Source organism: Eumetopias jubatus, unplaced genomic scaffold (genome assembly GCF_037043125.1).
Source record: "Eumetopias jubatus isolate StellerSeaLion01/CBP00866 unplaced genomic scaffold, mEumJub1_p1.0 scaffold_2, whole genome shotgun sequence".
NCBI lineage: Eukaryota > Metazoa > Chordata > Mammalia > Carnivora > Otariidae > Eumetopias > Eumetopias jubatus.
Window position 1 is genome coordinate 186,405,926 of NW_028274808.1, and position 21,444 is coordinate 186,427,369.

The 21,444-nt window shown below is 35.9% G+C and overlaps 1 protein-coding gene across 4 annotated transcripts in view; it reads right to left on the bottom strand.

The window, feature by feature from the left end:
- SLIT2 (slit guidance ligand 2) overlaps positions 1 to 21,444 on the bottom strand; it is a 358,823-nt gene that overhangs the window by 120,090 nt on the left and 217,289 nt on the right. For 2 of the 4 annotated variants that reach the window (XM_028088545.2, XM_028088537.2), the window contains exons 6-10: positions 15,561 to 15,632; positions 9,918 to 9,989; positions 7,200 to 7,363; positions 6,054 to 6,065; positions 4,951 to 5,089 (exon numbers count right to left, since the gene is read on the bottom strand). In XM_028088545.2, the coding sequence (XP_027944346.1) occupies positions 4,951 to 5,089; positions 6,054 to 6,065; positions 7,200 to 7,363; positions 9,918 to 9,989; positions 15,561 to 15,632 (459 nt within the window). The remainder of the gene's footprint in view (positions 1 to 4,950; positions 5,090 to 6,053; positions 6,066 to 7,199; positions 7,364 to 9,917; positions 9,990 to 15,560; positions 15,633 to 21,444) is intronic. The other 2 variants (XM_028088528.2, XM_028088519.2) reach the window with 1 other exon arrangement.

Below are 21,444 nucleotides of genomic sequence, written 5' to 3' on the forward strand. Positions count from 1 at the left end.
AAAGCCTGCTCCTTCAGTTTTTATTTTTAATTGTGTTTAATAATGGCTCCTTTTATTACTTTTTAAAAATATTTTATTTTATTTTTATTTTAAGTAGGCTCTATGTCCATCGTGGGGCTTGAACTCACGGTCCTGAGATAAAGATGCAGACGCTCCACTGACTGAGCCAGCCAGCCACCTCTAGCTCCTTTTAAAGATCAATTTGCTGTAAATGCTTAGTATCCATTTACTCAGTAAATATTTATTTTATATTTATCATCTGCCTATCATGTGCCATGTACTAGATTTGTTACTGGGTATTCAGTGGTGATCAGAACAGAACTCATTCCTGCCTCTGTCTTCAGTAGAAGCTTCAGAGCTTCTACTTCAGTAGGGAAGACAGACGTTTAGATGAACACACGCAATATTATGTATATAAAATATATAAGTAACATATATATTCTATATAAACATATATAAACAAAATGTAATAAGTTAGGTGCAGTCAAAATAAGATTCCTAGCCTGCAAATGAGATGACAGATCCTGGAGAATAGTACGATCATCAGGATGATAAGGCCTCTTGGAGAAATCCACCAACATTTATCTAGCATATGTCCCTGCATTGATTTTCCTATTTTATTTAATTTCCATAAATACCCACATCAAAAGTCAATGAGAAGATAGTAGGAAGGGAAAAATGAAAGGGGGGAAATCAGAGAGGGAGACGAACCATGAGAGACTATGGACGCTGAGAAACAAATTGAGGGTTCTAGAGGGGAGGGGGTGGGGGGATGGGTTAGCCTGGTGATGGGTATTAAAGAGGGCATGTATTGAATGGAGCACTGGGTGTTATATGCAAACAATGAATCATGGAACACTACATCAAAAACTAATGATGTAATGTATGGTGATTAACATAACATAATAAAATAAAATTTAAAAAAGTCAATGAGAAGATCATATGATATAATGTGTGTACAGCATCCAACACTGTTAGATAAATGTTGGTCTCCTATCTGTTCTTCTGCAAATTATTCCAATTCTAACTTTAAAAGAAAGTTTCCCATCTACCTTAATAAATAATTGTTTGAGCAAGTACCAGAAGTGTGAAATTATGGTTGTAAGCCCAACACAGAAGAAAGAAAAGAATGAGTCAAGATTTTCTACCTAGAATAATAGGCAGTAGATCACTCCTACATGGAGCACATACATACTTTCTTTTTGTTAGAATTCTATTATGAGAGAGTGGCAGGAATAAAGGCATACCACACATAGAAGGAAATCAACTCAACAGCAGTGAATGGAATGTCAGATAAACTGCAGTAAAGCAATTCTGCTTATAATTTATGGTAAAATCTAGATTAAAACTTATTTGAAAAATATGGAGGGAGCTTTTAATTTTCAGCTCATCATGTATTAAAAAACTGGAATCTATAAAAATGAAGAAAGAAGATATTGTATAGCTCTACTTCCACATTTTATGAATCTGACATTCTTTATACTAATAAAAATAAAAGAGTAATAAAAGAAATGAGTTACTAAGCTAGTAAGTTATGCCACTATAATGAATGGTAATGGGGTATTTTGTTGGAGTTGAAGATCAATATGATTTATTACCAGATGCTCTACTGATAAAGCTGATAATGTAATAATCAGAGACGTGAAATTCACCTAGAGCTTCACATATGTTGTCATCTCTACTTATAAATTTAATTTATTGTAGCTTTATCTGATACACCACCCTCCTCAATACAGACAAACCTGATGAGACATTATTATTTAGTATAACTTTTATGTTACTAAATTTCACGATAATACAAAATCTATAGGGCATACAAAGTAGAAGAAATGCTCTGTTGTAAAAAATGAAACAGGCTACATGAGATAAACTACTTTATATGTCACACATTACTTTAGGTCTGTTATATCTACAACTCACTGTTCTTTTGTCAACCCACGGTGGCGTTTTGTTGTTTCCTATAATCAGGATTTGATCCACACACTTTTGTGTCCGGGACGATCATGCTCCCACAGAGATCTTACTAACTCTCACACTCTCATCTCTTTCTCTAAACCCGTGTCTCTGACTACCTAATGATTGCAGCTTTCTGCATCTTCAAATCAATCCAAGTCTGTCCTTTACAGTGACAACTGTCTTTTTTCAAAACACCCTTTCTCAGCCAAACTTGGCCCCTTCCTTGCTCACTCTGGCCCTCTGTTGCTCTTACTTCTGTTGGGTTTCTCTTCTATCACACTCCTTTCTATTCACCATTTCATGGATTTAACCACCAACTTTTATTTCATAGTATTAATTACTCCAAAATCTTTGCCTCAAGTTCTTGTCTTGCTCCAGGTTACTATTGTCTGTATTATTTTACCACCCCTAAAAATCCCATTGGGACCTCAGGATTTCACACATTTTGTTCACCACCATCTTCTTTCCCAATTTTTGTCCTGTCCTTCAGCCTCTTCTATCCTATCCAATGATAAAACCACCAGTTCCCCACCCCTAATACTTGAAATTCTGGCATCATCTTTGGTTCATTTTTCTCCATTAGTCCCTCATCTCACCAAATGCCAAATCCCATGTATTCTGTTCCTGTATTAACTACCATATCCACTTCTGCAGCATCATTCCCACTGCTACTTAGCTCCTGCACTTAGGACATCTCCCCTCCATCAACATGATAGCCACCTAAAGAGGCCTCAGGCCTGGCAGTCTGTCCTTTTGCCAACCACTGTCACACAGCGGTCAGATTAATCCTTGAAGATTCAGATGAAAACTCTTGTAGTCGAATGCATTCCAAATAAAGACTTAGGGCCTTATACTATACAAGGCCCTCCATGAATTGGCTCCAACCTACCCTTCCAGTTTTATCTTCCTGCACTCACTTGGGTTCCAAAAGCCATACTGAGCTCCTGTTTGGTTGTGTCTTGCATTTCCATTCTTATTGCCAATGCTTCTGATATTCTATTCATTTTGAAAGCCCTTTCCTCATTTCTGCATTTCCATTCCCTGTATCCTTTAAGGCCTACCTCAGATGTTACTTTTTATATGAGGGTTTTGACGATGAACGATGAACGTATCACTTACTGAATTACTACTATTTACTAAGCACATAAAGCGCTACGTGTGTTCTTTCATTTCAAATTAACAACAACCCTTAGTATCAGAGGAGGAGACAGTCTCACAGAGGATAACTTGCCTACAGTCTCACAGTGAATGGTAGGTGGACCTGTGGGTCTGACTAAAGCTTGCTGCCTTTGATTAACCACTGTAACTTGACCTCCACTTTACGCCTCTGTTTAGCTACCTTGAACCTCATTTGTTCCTCTCTTACAAACATGTATTAATTTGTAGCTCATTTCATAGCTTTTAATTTGCACATCAAATTTGCTGGTCACTTGGAAAATCTCTGGAAAATTCATGCTGCCTTTTCTATAGTAAGTGTTTACTTAATAAATGCTCTTGCCTGAACAGATGAATATACTATTCCCCTATTTGAAAACTTACTATTGTCTTTCTGCTATCTAGCTTATCATATATTACATATATTACATCTTCTGACTAAGACAAAAGTCCTTCAATAATCTGCGGCTTTAAAATTATATGGCTATGTCTTTTCTGAGGTATTATTTTCCATGATGCCGCAACATGCACCTGTTACTCTAATTAGGCTTGACTGTGCAATCTCTAAAACATAATGCTCCCCACCACCTCTGTCTTTCATTCCTGATGTTTCTCTTTTGTGGAATGTCACCTGCCTCTTCCAAAACCATATATTATTCTTTTTCCAAAGATCAGCTAAAAATACTTACAAATGCCTTCGATGAGCAAAACTAAAATTTTGATGATAATAAGATTATGTGCACACGTTATTTCATGTCTGTGTCAAACCTCCACAGGTTCTAGAATCTTTACAGATTACACTGCAAAAGCTCTTACACTGCAAAGCTCTAAGCATACTTTAAAACACCTATTAGATACTTTAAATAATGTTAATGGGTCTTGTGAATTAAAGTTAGTCTCATATAAAGCAAATTAAAGCAGCGTACTGGCAAAAAACTAATAGTTTTTGAAAATAACTTAATTTTTGTGCCTACTATGTAGACTTATATGAAGTTATGCTTATTTTATCATTTCAAACTAAAATGCCTCTGAAACAATAACATGATAGGCTGAGAGTTAAGAGGTGCTGTCTTAGTTAATATATATTGAAGTAAAGATTTTCCCTAATGCTTACTTCTCAAGGTGGAAAGAGCAGTTCATTTTACATCTTACATGACCTTGTTTTACCCACATGACTTATATTTGGCAAGAACAAATGCACACAGCAGCTGCATGCAAAATAGAAATACTTTGTCAAGACAATTTAACTTTTGATAGAGATAGCCATTGGGTCACATAGGTTAACATGCTCACTAATTTAATAATCTTATATATTCTGCCTTTATAATTTTATCCTTTTTACACTTTGTGGTAGACTATACAATAGTTCCAACAAAATAGTGAAACTGCATTTTAAAACGCGAGCTCCTGAGGAGGCAGAACATCATCCAGTTATCTTGTTTCTATGATTTATTTCCTCAGTTCGGTCCTTCTATTATCTCCTCACTAGAAGCTAAACCTGGACAGGAGGAGCAGATCTACAGGCCCAAATGGTCAGACTACATACATCTACACTTATTTTTCCTAAATAACCTGGTAACACCTTCCCAAGAAAAGGGCTAGTATTTATCCTTCAAATGCATTCCTTTTCATTCTACCTATGTTAAAAGAAAGAAAAGCCCTAGCCCCTTCAACATGATATTTCATTAAGCAGAGTCAGGCTCAATGTAATTCTGAGAGGAATATCTGTCTAAACTGATTGATCCCATTGGCCTTCGAGAAACCTAGAAGCTCTAAAGAAAGTCAGGGTTTGGGTCACTGTGGAAGTGGAGAGATGAGAGGAAATTTCAGGGCACATACATTTCTGTGATGGTCTCTGGCAGATTCGTGGGGATCTCAGTGAGAGCTTTCCCACGACAGTCTACGATATTGTTGCTACACGTACAAGGAGCTGGACAGTGCAGAACACTGCAAGAAGGAGCCATAAAGGACTGGTGACCTGCAAGAGAAAGAGACGGCAATGATACTTTCCCTCCCGAAACCACGGATCGTGAAACACATGAGCTTATCTCAAACAACAAAGCATGTTATTTAACACAAATATATTTCTCTAAATATCTGAGCATAAAATTGGTCCTGTAGTTCTAGGATATATTTTAGGCAGCATGCATTTATAGTTCTGGGCCAACACTCAGATGAAGCAAATGAGATTCTTAAAACTAATTATGAAAATGATCATTTTTCTGAGTTGAAATAATTGTTAAGAAAGGCTAACCTCAGACCTGAAACTGGAATTTGATTCAAAACTATTCTGAGTTCCAAAAAAAGCAGCAGTTTCAGACTAACCTAGATTTCACTTCCGATATGCTTAAATAGAGTTTGGTTTTTATTAAACTTAAGTAGCATAACTTACTCTACCCTCAAAAAAGAGAGGAAAACGGTAACATTTTCCTCTTGGAAGGTATAACTGTTGATTCCAAATAAGTAATCATGCACTAATAAATGAGGGGAAAATTAGATCTTGCTAAGTTGGATGTCTTGATAGGTTCAACATTTGTGCTTTCTTTGAAGTTATTATAATAATTTGTAACATGCCATTCCGTAATTGTTAATCTAGATAGTTCTCTTACTCGGCTTCACATGGCCTACAACATTAGCGTTAAGTAGTTACCTGCAGGTATATATTTTTACTACTCAGTATTTGGAAACAAAACTGTTTTGAAATGAGATTTCACTGTTGGGATGACGAACAACAGAATGTCGGCCGTGTTGTAGGAATGGGCATCTGCACACACTTGGCTACCGGAGCAAGGGGACAGCCCTCTCTGATCTGCAGCAAGAGGACCTGAGCGGTCACGTAGGCCAGGAAGACACTGCAGGCTCCTTACTAACCCAAGCCCTCTGAACAAGCTCTCAAACTTTACAAAAAATAGTCTCAGTCTAAAAGAGAAAGGTGAACTTGCCTTCTTCCTCATCTAGAAAACAGGAAGGGAAAAGTGAAGAGAGAAAAAAGTGGTTAGTAACGAACTGTTAGTCATTTCATTATTTAATTTTTTTAAAAAGCAATCAGACCTGAAGAGAACATTCCCATTCCATGACATTATAGGAAAATTTTGTCTGGGTTATAAAAAGTGTGGAAAAATATATTAAAAGTTCTAAAAGACAACAATAAATCAGAATCCTCTGCAAGTACTTCTTCTTGCACCTCCTTTAAGGAATTATTTGTGATGCATTACGTATATTTAAAAATTTTGTGTTATTGTATTTTGAACAGACACTTCTGAAGCAGAGCCAGTCCTGTATTTATAAAATAAGATATATGTTAATATGTATCAGATACTATTAACATATTATTTTATAAATAAATATAAATATAAACATAACTATCAATATATATGCATTGGTAACCAGACTGCCTAGGTTGAGATCCTTGGACTCAGCTATGTGATCCTGGACAAGGCTACTTAGCATCTTTTTCTCAGCGTTTTCATCTCTAGTATAAAGATAATATTACATTTCACTACAGTTGTGATGAGGGAGGTGAAATGGGTACATATATGTGAAATACCTAAATAGAAAGAACTAAGTGAATGTGACTTCCTGATATTTTACATAGGATGTGCCTTATTTTTATTACCAGATTTTTATCACTAAAGCTAGTCATTTATCTCTTAGAAGTTGACGTGAACCACTAGTATTCACGAAAAGTACTTTGCCACTCTGCAACTACAGTTGAGATACTTTTTTAAAATTTCCCGGCAGGGATCCAGGATTAACCATATTTCCAAGTGTTAACAGAAAAGCAGATGGACATTATTACTTAATGGGAAAATAAGCAGCAAACAGAATTAAAGTCTAGGAATTTCCTTGATTTCCCCAGGAGTAAAAATTTAGAAATCTTTCATCCTCACTTCAGAGGACCCTGTCCTTGCCAATCACGCACACACATCTTAGAACCTATTCTCAACGTCACTAAAACCGAGGACTCCCATGGAGTGATTAGTGCACAATTGCACACATTAGTGAGCAACACGGAAACTCTGAGAGCATGCATTCTCCACAGTTCTCCGTAAAATAAGATGACAACGTAAAGGTTCATTCTCCCTTACCACTGCAGACAAATTCGCGTTTTTGCACCTCAGCTACGTTATGGCCCCGCAGGTGGGACGGGCCCATACACTGAGTGTAGAGACCAACCCGGGGCCTCTGGCGCAGCCAGTCAGAAAGCCAGGCCAGGTGGCAGTCGCAATACAGATTGTTCGAGTGCAGTCGACTAGAGAAGAAAAAGACAAGTTTAAAGCAAGAAAACAGAAAACGGTTACTCCAAAAATTGAAAAAAAAAAGTCTTAATAATAATCTATAGCTTTATTTCTTAACATGTCAGTAGACAAAGCGTAGGAAATCCCAACCTAATCAGTTTTCTAAAAATTAAACTGGTGTACAACCACAGAATCGAGTTTCTCTTCATTTACCTCTGAGCTAAGCCAACATCCAGGAGCTTGGACATGACCATAAGAATGGTTTCTCTATGTTCACTCAAAAGGGTAAGAAGAAACAGAGATGTCCAAGGCAAATTGCTCTGCAGTCCCAATATACTGAGAGCCAGTTGGGGTGGCAGGGGAAAGGAGAGGTAATAGGTGGGGCAGGGGTGGAGGCATGTTAATAAAAGTTGTGGCTCCCAATATGAATTATCAGTTAGTCCTGCTGTTGTTAGTTTCTGGAGGAACTGCTTGCAAAATCTTTTTAGAGGGTCACTTTCGTTTTTTGCGGAACAAGATAGAATAATAATTCAATATAAAACACTTCTTTCATGTCCCTATTCTGATTTCCTTCTTTTTGTTTAATAGCAGAAAAAAGGGATTAGCTGCTTTTGGCTCTTGGGACCCTATCCTCAAAGAGCAGGAACTGAAATGAAAAGACATAAATGGCTGGGAGTGAAGGAATTAAGTGAGCCCCCCTCTCTGTGTTGGCAGGGATCCACACCAGAGCATGGATCCATTCCAAGTGGCAAATAGCACTTTTCCATTAATAAAATATCAGACAAATGTATCCACTAAATTAGGTAAATGACTTCAAATTGGCTTTTATGTTTTCTCAAACTAAAGTAAAAGGGCATCCAAAGCTATAAATCAAAGCATCATTTCCAGAATCATCTATGACACAGTAATACCATTTTAGTCCTTTTTAGCTGATGTGCTCAATTCTAACCCAATAACAGTAATGGATATTAAAACATGGAACTCAGTCCAGAAAGATAATTGGACCATAAAAATGGAATTTTTAAGTAGCATTGATAATATAGAATAATGAAACAACCAAAGCAAGGGAATTTCAAGTTAGATGACTGTTTTACATTCTCCTTGAGCCTGTAAGATATGGAACAGACTGTCTTGCATCAAAACTTAGACGACGTGCCACAGAACAAAAAGCTACATTTTGTGAAAGTTGGGTGACCTCCAGCTCAGTTTGCTTGGAAGTCAGAGTGGCATCCTTTGGAAACCACATAGCACACGCTACCTCATTGTTCTAGAAATATTTTCATCTGAACCAAGCATGTTACAATGATTCAATTCGGTGTGCGCAAATTTGAAGTGAGAAAAGAACATAAAACCTGATTAGCAAGACAAACCGTGATGGATTTCTATAGGAAAATAGGCACATTATCAGAAACGCAGATGATAGACACTTTCACATTCTTAGTGGCCTCACTTTTGACACTAAAGAGGTTGTTCACTGTGCATTTAAAAAAAATAGCTTAAAGTCAATGATTAAGAAACAAATTTCACCAAATATAGTCTGAGTGAACTGGTCTATTCATTTGGTCAGATTAGGCACACCAAAAAAATGGAATTTATGTTATACCTGCATACTTTCAGAATTCCTTTATTTTGTTAAATCTTATTCCAAGGAAATGATAATGATGTGTAGTATCATACATAGAACATCACATTTTAGTGACAAAAAAAGAGGACATTTAGATTGGCATTACCCATTAAAAAGCTGGCAATTAAATGTTTTTTCATTAATGAGAAAAAATAAATGTAATATGTTTCGTTATAAACTACAGTAAACTGAAAATTATTTTGAAACTCAATCAGCACATATTTTTTTCAAGAACCTCAATGCTTTGCTTATGTTTCCCACCACTTCCCACGTGTTGTATATAACATATTTTTGAGGCCAGGGTGATTCTTAAACCCAGTTCAAATGAGATTTATCTCTGAAAATGCTTTAACTAACTATATCCCACCCTGGGCTTTAAAGTTAATTTTCCTCCAAGAGAAAAAAAATAGCCGTAGCAAATGCTTTATTAGAGAACAAGTTTTTATCCACCTAAAATATTTTAATGTTCATCTCCTGAAAAGATATTTTTAAATATAAATGCTGCCACAACCTTCGTTATAGATGGACTGGAGGGTTATGCTGTAATTTTACATTACAAAGAATGTAGGAGATTCAGTTTAGCTTTATTAGGTCTGCTTGCTGTACAGTAATAAAATCATAAAGATTTACCATTTATCATTTCTGACAGTCAATCAAGGAGTCTTACATTTCTTAATGAAATGTGACCTCCACAATAGCTCAAAGTAAACGTTCCCCCCCAACTTCCCATAATGCATATCATTTAAAAGAAAGCTTTCATGTTTTCAGAATGATCGTTCATTTATTCAAATATCATATCTAGCACTTTTTAAAAAAGTGGTGTTTTCCTTCTCTATCCCATTATGAACTCATGAATCCTGTTCTTCGTTTACAAAAAATAGTACTTTAGACAAACCCTTAATTGTTTAAATTGACCTTTATATATATATATTGTGGCTACTTACAAAGTCCTAAGTTTAGGCATATGGTTGAAACTTGCCACAGAAAGTCTAGTAATGTTGTTATTGTTGAGAGTGCTGTAGAATAAAAAAAAGTTAGACATTTTAGATAATGAAAGTTCATTGATCATTCTATCTAATAATATAGAGAAAACCCTTTGCGATTATGGTTATGCAGGGCAACTATGTGGTAGAGACGGCATAAAGAATGCCCTATAATATAAGGAAGATGATAAATGTTATACTTTAACACATTGCTATGCATTCAGCTCTATCAAATATTTATGGCAGATTTATGTCTTTAGCCATAATATCTTTGACTATTCACATGTTACTTTATGCATCATGTGCATGAATGCGTGTGTACTTATGACACTGCTTAAGGAGTTAACACGAGACAGTCAACAGTCAGTAAAATCAGACAGTTGCATTTCCTTAGAGGGGCACTGTGTGTAATTAGAGTCATGAGTAAATGAAGATATTCAAAATCTCCCAAAGAGTCCTGCTAAGTATTCTATACTGTGGACATTGGCCGCGCGGCTGCTGTAATTTGAGTAGCAAGAACGATATCTGTATCTGGTATTTGCATTTCATAAGGATAAAGTGTCAGGCTGTAGCAGTTTATTAAAAGCTTAATACATTCTAACAGTTTTACATCCCAGGCACATATCTTGTCCTTTGCTTACTGTGGTGTGGTAGTGATCCCGGTATCTTGATGCTGGAGTCAAGAAGATGGGTGGTCAAGGCAGAGATGGTGAAAATAAGCATCATTCTCACTTGGTTCCAATTGTTCCTACTTTTCCCCTAACACAGGCATTGTTTGTTGTATTCTTTTGGCTATTTCTACTATATCTATTACCCATTCATTCATCTAGTATTTCCTAAATGGCTCTTAATTTTAGGGCAACAAGGAATGGTATAAAAATAAATCAGGCATAGTACCTGTCTTAAAGTAGCATATAGCCCAACTAGGGAGATGAAGTACACAAATTATAAAAACTTAGAGTTAATGAGATTAAGAAGAGGTTTTTTTCTTTCTTTTTTTTGTTTCCCTCCCTTCGGGGAAGTCAGGCTGTGACAAGAAAGGGAGAAGACAGCTACCCCAGGGCTGTGATTGTGCAGGGGCAAAGAAGCAAAATGATTCTAGTAGAGAGAAGACAGCATGGCGGGGTGAGGGAAGCATGCAAGTCGCTGAAGGAGGCAAGACGCCAGGATCCATGACCGGTGGATGCCATTCGATAATGGAGAAAGGTATGCAGTAGACTTTGCAAATTCTCTTGCCAGTGGAAGCCGGGCAGGGAACATAAAAGTAGAGAAACAGGTTGTATGTACAGAAACAGAACACAGAATGGGGAAGAGAAATAGAGAGGAGCAGGCCGAGAGCTGGGGACGAGGAAGAGCTTGGTGAGCTGGCGATGATACTCTGTGCTGTACCAGCTACTACTCAGCTCTGATGGGCAGCCGCTCTGCTGTAACGGGAGGCTGCCAAACAATCAGATTTTCCCTGGAGAAGCCAGAAATGGAAAATTTCACCTCTATCCTCCCAATTTTTAAATACTGGCAACTAATTCAGATATTTCAAAGAATCTGCAGACTGAGTCTGTTTGGACTGAGCGAGATAGGTTTGCCAGGCCACTTTTGGCCAGCTGGAAGCTGCAGTTGTTACTGGTGTGATTCGGGGTGCTGGGGGGCACTTAAACTTCTCAGCGAAGTAGCACACGGTGGCTACAGATCTAGAACACACAGACTTTTTTTCTTACCCAGCTTTGCAATGTATTGAAGGATAGAAGAACGAATCCAAGTGATTTGAATTAAGTTGCTTAAGAAAAAAAAAAAAAAACCACTTTATGAAGGACCTAAAAAGCCCTGAATTTGTTGGCTCATGGCTAAAAGCCTGTAGCATTTTTCTGTACTCAAGTGAAATGAGATTTTTTTTCAAACGCCATTAAAATATATCCTGATGTTTGAACTAAAAGGTTTCACTTCTCAAAGGGATTTGCTTTCAAATCACCCCTTTTCCCACCCTCAAAACTTATGCTGACTTTATATGGCTAAAATCTTTAGAGTGCATAACATACTGAAATGTGACTTTAGGGATAACATTTTTTCAAAAGTAATTCACATGCAGCAGACATGCATTAATTTTGAACTATAATTTCTTATGATTCGACACAAAAGAGAGTTTTAATTGAATGCGGAAACTGGTGTCTAGAAGTTTGGAGTCTTTTCTCAAAATGCTAGTTTGCATAACACAACTTAAGAAATAAATTATCTTAGTGTTTTTTATTCAGTATTGATGCTGGCAAAACAATATTGATATTGATGCCTGGTAATGGAGCAGTATGTGGAACCAATGAAATTAAATTATTTTAAAAGTAATAATAAATATGTGTTAATTATGTATGGTGTCAGGTATCTGTTACAGTCTTGATCAATTCCTACTCTGAAACAATGCAAATTTATCTACTGTACTTCTTTATTTGTGAACACCTTCTCCTATATGAAAGTGTATTTCTATGTTCAACTTCAAGATTTTCTCTTTGTAATGAGAATACATTGTTCTACAAAGGATATCTTTATGTGTAAACACAAAATATGAGTCTTGGTAGTCATGTAGGTCCTCTCAGACCTAGATCTTGATTTATTCATTTTTTATTCCCTTAGTGCTCAGCACAGTATTTGGCAGAGAGTCTGATATTTTTCAGATATGAATCTCTACATCTCAATTAAACAAAATTATGCCTATTTTATGGGAAAAGAAAAAAACACAAAACTAGCAACTTAAGGAATGTATTTCATTTCTGAATCTGCTGTCTAAAGAAACAGAAAACATTGATCTAGATTTAGTTTCCAATGTTATTTTTGAGATGGTATCTTCATATTAAAAAGATAAACATTTTTTTTTAAAGAAACACTTCTGAATCGTGCCAATCAGAATTCCACAATTTGCCAGGTTTCCATGAACATACGAGTCATAAACTGCCTTCCCTTGCCTTCATTTACCTGGACTTCTCCTTCTTAAACTTTATTCACTCTCTCTACCCTAATATATATCTTAATTTAACAAAGTTTCATCCGTGGCCCAGGATGATTACTTCCATTTTCTCTTGTTTTGCCTCAGTGTAATCATACATTCACAAATGGCTCATGGAACCAAAAATTAAAAAAGAAAAACCTGAAACATCGGAACTCTAAATTTAAGGTGATGTGCAAATCAATTAATCTTTCATTAGTTCCACATAAAAAAGATATATTGTAAAGAGTCATACATGGTAAAAATAAGCAAAACAGACAACTTTCTTTCTGGAACCTTCTATAAAAAAAGCCCCCAACCAAAGTCTACAATAGAAGAAATTTTGATTTACTTGACAAGAGATTTGGGCTTGATAAATCCTAGTCTTTTGAATACTTTATCCAATGAGCCTTAAATTTTTCATCCATTAATTTCTTTAAAGGTTGTATGAACGACGAGGATTTAAAAAATTAACACACAGTAAAAGAATGTCTGCTTGACTATCAAATTTTGATAGAAAATATTTAAGTCATTTCAAAAGAAATTCACATTTTCTTGTATCATGTACTGATTTTAATTATTTCTTTTTAGCAAACTCTCACCATTATATATCTCTTTGAAACCTATGTATTAAGGTCCTCAAAAGAGTTCCCAACACTGTAGATTTTGATTTTAACTCCATGAATCATAAGACATTTTTCACTCTTTGGTGTGTTTCAAGATAGTAGTTTCAAGTCATCTTTTAGATATTTTGCTAACATGACAAACACAGTGTATGCGGTGATTGTGTTTTCATGGACTTACTCTTCTAAAAACAGTGATCTTAGTTTATAACAAAAAGCAGATGAATCAAATGAATAGTTATTGTTTTGTGGGTAAAGAATTTTCAAGGCCCAGCACAGTGCTTGGGTATATGTATAGCTCTCTCTCTCTCTCTCTCTCTCTCTCTCCCTCTCTTTCTCTCTATCTATCTATCTATATATATATACACACACACTCAATATATACTCAATATATTATGTATATGAATTATTTGATATCTAATAAGCATTTAAGCTCTTTTTATTAATAACAAAGTACTTACAGATTTTAGTTCATCCAAAATATTCAGCAAACTTTCCATAAAATTTTTGGTGTCATTCCTATTCCTAGTTAGAAGCACTGACTTAGTAACACATTTTTGGCTTGATCAGCTCAATTCAATTAAGTAACGCCCACGGTAGTCTCTTCATATACCAAGTTTATGACTTTGACTATGGTTTCGACCTCAGACTACTATCATGAAATCATAGTTGTATCTTAATTATACTGACTCTGAAATAGCAAAGTGAGCTTTGTATATTAATGGGTCTGGAACACACAAAAAAAGTGGCCTTATAACTACAATGTGTATGATAAGCACTCTGAATGTTTTTCCTAGAGAAAAAGTTAGACTGTTTTCAATAGAAATCAAGGTGACTCGTCATGGGGATGGACAACAGTATATAGTCTTAAAACAGTTTATCTCAATCAACTAATTCTTATATGTTAACTCCTTAAAAATAATCAGTAACTTTACACATGATGCAGCTAGAAATTCTAGGCATTTACTTGCAATTGAAATCAAAATCATATAGAAAATATTGCTAAAATAAGCCATCTCGTCGAAACATCAAACTTTTTTCAGAATTACATTCTGTTCCTCAAATTCAATTTTGGAATCTTTTCTTTTCAGGAGGATTTCATGATTCCTAGATAACTTTTACCACGTGGACTAAAAATTCAAAACCTCTTCAAATTTAATTCAATTTTGGATTCTGAATAAATTTAGTCAGGGATGAATTGTAGCAGAGAAAAATATTTTACTTGGGGGAGAAATCTGCAAATATATTTTAAATGAATCTCTGGCTGGAATGAAATCCCAGAAATGTACAGGCGACTTCAAACACTTTAGCAACTCCAGTTTACATTAAAATCATTTTTCATCATCATAATTTCATTAAACTATTTTACCAAGTCAAAGGTCTGTAGAGATTACTCAGTTGTCTCTAACCCATTTTGTCAGCCACATCTACCCAGCAAGGAAAGAGAGAGGATGCCCATTACAATTCAGATCTGCGTGCTGTGCTTTACTAAGTCAGTAGTGAAGACTTTAAAATGGACCCAATGGGCAGTCAAAATCGCCTTTCAAAAATGATGTTAGCCGGTAAAAAATGACATCTTAAAATGAGAAAACATCTTTCGATTGCATGGCAACTACAAATTATTCCAACTTATCAGCGACTAAAGAGGTCTATTTTTTGTTGTTGTCATTTTCCCGACACACCTGATTTTATCTTAGTATTTAACAATTTTAGGAATTCTCACAAATCCTGTGACTGAGAATATTTTGTTATAAGGAGAAACACGTAAGGGACAGTATTGTGAACATCTGAATGTCCTCCTGCAAGAGATGTTTTTACCTAACCATACAGAAATGATACCCACAGCTGTGGGCACACATATTTAAGTCTTCTATGTATCCCCAGGAGTTATTAAGGTATCTTTATGAGACCATTTTGACACAAGGTTTTGAGCTAGCAGATAAGCTCCCACATCAGCACTCCCCAGACACAAAGCTCCCTTTCAAAAGAGTAAGAGAAAGAAGCAACACTTACAGCACTTCCAAGTCCCGCAGAGCCCTAAATGCCCCATCTTCAATACAGCTGATCTGGTTGTAATCCAGTTGCCTGTAAACAGATTAGAAGAATATATGTAAAAGGCTGAAGACTAGCAGGGCTGGGTGAAAGGAAGTTCCCTGAAGGGTCTAGGAAACCCTGGCTGCGAGAACTGAAATGCTCTCACAAATACACTCATCTGCTTAAGAATGTCACAAGCCATTCTGGCCTCGCTGGTGCCGCTGGTGCCGCTACTGAGATCTCTTTTTGTTCTGAACTGTCTGTGCAAATAGCAGCCCTTGGAAAGCTCCAGTAAATAATAACTGCACCTTATATTAAATGCCATAGGAATGCAATTTCATTACATCAAGAAAAGCTATCCATTAAGAGCTTTCAGCGTCATCTTGCTGAAACAATTTCATTAAGGTAAAGGACTGTAAATCACTTAATGTCACATGCACCCCCTCAGTGACCTAACAGAATCCATTTATCAGAGAAGCCCAGCTGCATGTTAATTTCACTATCCTTGGCAAAAAAGAGCAAGACTACTTTTAGGTTTCTTTCTTTTAAAAGCAGTTTTCCTTCGAGAACTCCCAACAGCGAGAGAAAAATGAGGTCCCATGTACCTCCCTGCTATTCCCAACCAGGAATACACTTTAGAAAGCGAGCCCTTGTTCTTCATTAAGCTTCGCTATTTCCATGATTTGCACCATGTGTCATTATATGTGAATTCTTTGCAATGTAAAAAAGGCATACTTTCCAGTGAAGAAACTCCCCAAATTTCCAGAAAATAAGTTATAAAGCATTGAGAAATTAATCTTTTTGCTTTTCTCGAAGATGCTAATTTTAGCTGCAAATGCAAAGAATGCATACTGCAGCGATATCATTAAAACACTACATGTATCTATGGTAGAGAGTTTAAAAGCTTTATCAGTTCCTTCTAAATAGTACAAAATGCAAACAATTGAATCTTCTCTTGTAGTTTGAGCACTCATTTGTTATAATTCAAAGATGAAAAGACAAAGTTACTCCAAACTTGGTTAAGTCAGCTTTTTCCTGCCACTTGTTTTGGAATTAAAATTTCCTTTATCCATGTTAAGGCATTTATTTGGTTGAAATAAACAGCTAAGTACTAAGTCTTATCTGTCCTATCTTTATGCTATTTTAAATTATTTTTTTAACAAATAAGCAGTTGTTTAAGTCTAGTAGCTTGATGCTTAATGATGTTATTATTCCAGTAAAGAACAGTATTTTAATGCTTCACTTGAGACAAAAACAAAATGCTTGATGAAATAGTCAGGTGAGTTGTCAGTTCTCCATGCACTCGGAGGGAATACAGATATACAGGGCTAATACTACGATCATAATACAAATGAATCCTGTCCTTGTTTCAAGTGCAAAATTCACCAAAAGGGCTAATTCACGTTTGAGGTGTGTTCTTACAGAATTGTTTCAACATTCCCATAAAATAATGGTTTCTCTCACAAGGCTACTGAATAAAGGTGCAACGATTTAATCCAGTGACTTTCAGAGGGCCCTCTTCAAAATCCTTACTTTAGAAATTATGTACATGGAGAATGTCTCATGAAATATACATCTTATTTTTAAGAGGGTCTCTAGGGGACAGAGACTACCCTGATGTCATGCAAATGGTACAATCTAGGACATGCAAAGGCCAACTCTGGAGAAGATATGGGTTTATTGCTTTTATAGACTAAGGCTTTCCCCAAATAATAGGTGCCATCCATGCTACTGTAATAGCTTAAAGCATTTCTACTTATTAGGAAGTAATGCAGAAAGATAATTTTATTTTCTAAGAAGACTTTTAAAGCTTCATGTTGTAATATGGCTGCTGTGGTTCCAAGAAAACACTTACATTCTTGAGAACTTTTGATTTTTACAGATTAAATTCATTTAACAATTAAGTTAACAGCCTTTTTATTTTAAAGTGCTAAATATATATCTACACTACTATTCTCTAACCCCTTGAACAATTTATCAAAGCCATTTAAATTAGTACAATGGCATGAAGTGTTACCCTTGACACACTACAAAAGAGAAATTGTTTCCAGACAAATTGGCAAAATCTTTTAATGCTATCAAATTTGCCTAATGCAGTCTCCAGGTTAATCTGTAAAAGGGTGAGCTGTATGTTTGCCCATATCTTATTATCCTTAGCTGTCAATGTATAAATCAGTGCTGACACTGCTTCTTTTAAATCATGCATACTATACACAAAGGGGAAGCCCTAGCATGCTAGAAAGCACTCAAGCAAATCTTGTTCTAACAGGACTGAAAACCAGATTACTTTCTCTATACCACCAGAAGTTGAGACACTGCTGGACACTTTGGTAATTTCACCCCTCTTCAACGTTGCTCGTGGTTACATGATTCTTCTGATTCTTAACAGAAATCTAAGTCCTTCCTGGTGCCAAAGCATTAAGAATATTTGGTTCTCATAGGACAAAAGTTTTCCTTAAAAGTTTTCTGAATGCCATCCTGTCTCAGGACATCGATCTTCTGAAAACATAGGTATTGTGTGAAAAAGTGACTTCTATGAAAGGGCAATCAAAATGAATAATTTTTTCATCAACTGGTGGATTTCGTTATATTGAAAGGAATGTTTAAGGAAAGTGTTGTGCCCACTTTGACCGCTCATGAGAAGATCTCACTGCACAAACCTCCATTTGTCTGTATATGGTTCAAGATAAACAGTGTCAAAACCATGCAAAAGAATACTTTATTTCATGGATTCTGGACTATTTTTCTGTACCTTGTTTCTCTCACCCAGTTCACTTCCTTCTCTACTACCTTTCCAATTCCAGGCACTTCTGCTTTCTGTAAAGAGGAAAGGATCTGTTCTCAGCCATGCATTTAGTGACAGGCTGATTCTGTTTAGATGTGATTTCCAATTGTGCAATGAAATTATTCTGAATTAAGGCATCAGTAAGAGGAGAGGTTTTTTTTTTTTCACTTCTCCAAAAAGTAATATTACATTTATTCAGCCAAACATAGGGTACATTTGTGATCTTTGGATAATAAAGGCACTAAGGTACATTAGGGACAGCTTCAGGATCCTTTCCTGGTACAGGGGTCATATCCCACGGGGAAGCAAGCTAGCACTTTTCTTATTTTCTGGAGAGAAAGAATCGCATAGATAGTATTATTGGCGACTTCTTTTAGACCTTCAGCCGACGTATCCTAGCACAGAATTTTGTGGCTTCTCTTCTATATTTCCTACCTCCAACCTCCTCTGTTTCTGTTTGAATTCCAAATTCCATCTCTATCTGATCCTTCACTGTCTTAGTTTGTAAGTGTGTATTCTGAAGCAAGTGTTTATCTTTAATTTCATGAAATTGACGATATTAAAAAGAATAGAAATATTCAAGGTCTCTTGCAGCATTAACATTCTATGATTCTCTTTTCATGGGTCACTACTTTTCTTATGTTGTCCTAGAATAACACTAGATTGCTCGTTTTAATTTTTCCTAGTCCTGGTACATTTAGTCTTTGATAACGCAGCATCTCTTTATCAAGAGGTGTTACTCTGAGCCTCGCAAACATGAAGTTTCTAAAGCAGATCTGATTTTCTGAAGACAAAAAAATGATTTAGCTTAGTTTCAGATTTTGATTAATTCTAGGTGTGAGAAACAATATATAATGCTGCTAAGTATAAATTTTAGAAATAAGCATATTAAATAAAAGAAAGGTTGGGCATTTGCTTACTTGGCATCCTGAAATATAATCGGGGATACTGCATTCTGTTACTTTTTATGCCTTTTTCAGGGATTTCCTGTTTTCAGTTATTAAAATTTGGATACATATTGTGTTTGAATTACATATATAAAACTCACCTTCCTGAATTAACTTCATTTGGTTTTGTCCTTACCCATAGAAAATCCATGCTGCACTGCAGGGTCCAAGCAATAAGATTTATTACCAACTGATTTTCTTTTTGTAAGTATTAGAACACCATAAAATGTACTTAGCTCTGAAACAATACCGAACATAAAAAGTCTTTAATAACTTTAAAGCCAGGGGCGCCTGGGTGGCTCAGTCGGTTAAGCGTCTGACTCTTGGTTTTAGCTCAGGTCATGATCTCAGGGTCGTGAGACTGAGCCAGTGTTGGGCTCCGAGTTCAATGTGGAGTCCGCATGAGATTCTCTCCCTCTTCCTCTCCCACCCTCTCTGCTCCTCTCCCCACTTTGTGCTCTCTCTCTCTAAAATAAATAAATAAAATCTTAAAAAAATAACTTTAAAGCCAGACAGAGTCTCTCAGTATTTCAACAAAAGTATTATAACTATGCTCTGGTTCTCCAGGGTTTTTAGGTACTAGAAATAGAAGTTTAGTTCATATTCATATTACTATAAATGGCAAACTTCAAAAGTTTAGTTGACTTAAAATAATATATCAAAGTGATTAGAATCAATAGGAGGGAGCAACAACATTTTCCCATTTGGAAAGAACCCTGGTAAGACATATAAATCAGATGGGAGAAAAAAATGTTGTTAAGGATATGGGCATAATCTGTTCTATTTCTTCCCTTGTGCACATAAAATTCAAGTCAATATGAGTGCGTAAATACACAAATCTTATGCCAATAATGACTCTTTAAGAAGAAGTAAAGATTTAAGTTATAATGGATAAAGTACATAAGGATAATATAAATTGACCCATATGAATGAACACCGTAGGTTGAAGTTTCAGCAACCATGTCATTTAACCTCAGCATAAAAGCACATAGGCACTAACCCAGGTATGGGTGAATAAAACGGCCAAAATAAGGACTATCCCCTGAGGAATGCAAAATAATTTATTTGAGAATTTAGCCCTTTTGCAATCTTTCAAGCAAAATGTTGTGGGTTTTGTTTTTTGTTTTGGTTTTTGTTTTTGCATAGGAATAAAGAATCTCAGTTTTTATTGGAATAACCTATGGTATAAAGTTATGTCCACTTGCTAATTTATTAGGGAAAAGTCAAAGGGTAAGCTCTAAGAGATATGGTACCAGAAAATGGAGGAACAACAATTAAGTAGCCCTTTATGTTCTAGTAGCTCTTGTAAACTAATTAAAGGTGGTAGAAACTGAAACTGACAATAACAATTGCTTACATTTATTGAATGCATAACAAATGGCATGGTCTGTAGATGTGCTATCTCATTATTCCACACAATAAGTTGAAAAGGTAAATGTTCTCATCATTCTGATTTTACAGAAGAGAATATGAAGCTCACAGAAGTTTAATAACTTATTCAAAGTACATAATAAATATGTAGTGAAATCTTAATTCCAATTTAAATCTATGTATTGCTGAAGCCCCCACTCAATAGTAAGTGTCCAGGGAAAGAGATTCAGGAGCTATTCATTCTGTAAATGAAAGCTTCAGCTCAATCTTTGATAGCCAAATTTCAAAGGCGAAGTCAGCATATAAAGAGTGCTATAGAATGTCAGGGAAGAAACAGATTACCCTAGGCTGAAGCAGTCTTGTGTGAGGAAGGAAAAATCTTGAACCTTAAAAAACAGGTAGAATCCAGAAAGAAAGAAAGTGTGTATTCTCTGCAGAGGGAAAAGACCCAATCAAGAACAGTTGTGAGCAGAGGTTCTACAATGTTCACAATGAATATTTGCAAGAGAGAGGCCATTATGGCTTGAGCAAAGAGCTTGTGGGCAGATTCACTGGGAGAGGGCTCTGGGAGCCTGGGTGGATGTCAGAATGTCAGGACGAGGCAGAATATCTAAAGAGAGCATGGTATTCAATAAAAGCCACTGTTTTCTCAGGAAAGAGTTTACATTCTTCAGAACCTATAAAACTATTACAATATTCTGCCGTATCCCCAAGGCTTTGCCATAGGGCCAAATCATTGTGTTGTTGTTGTTTTTGATAA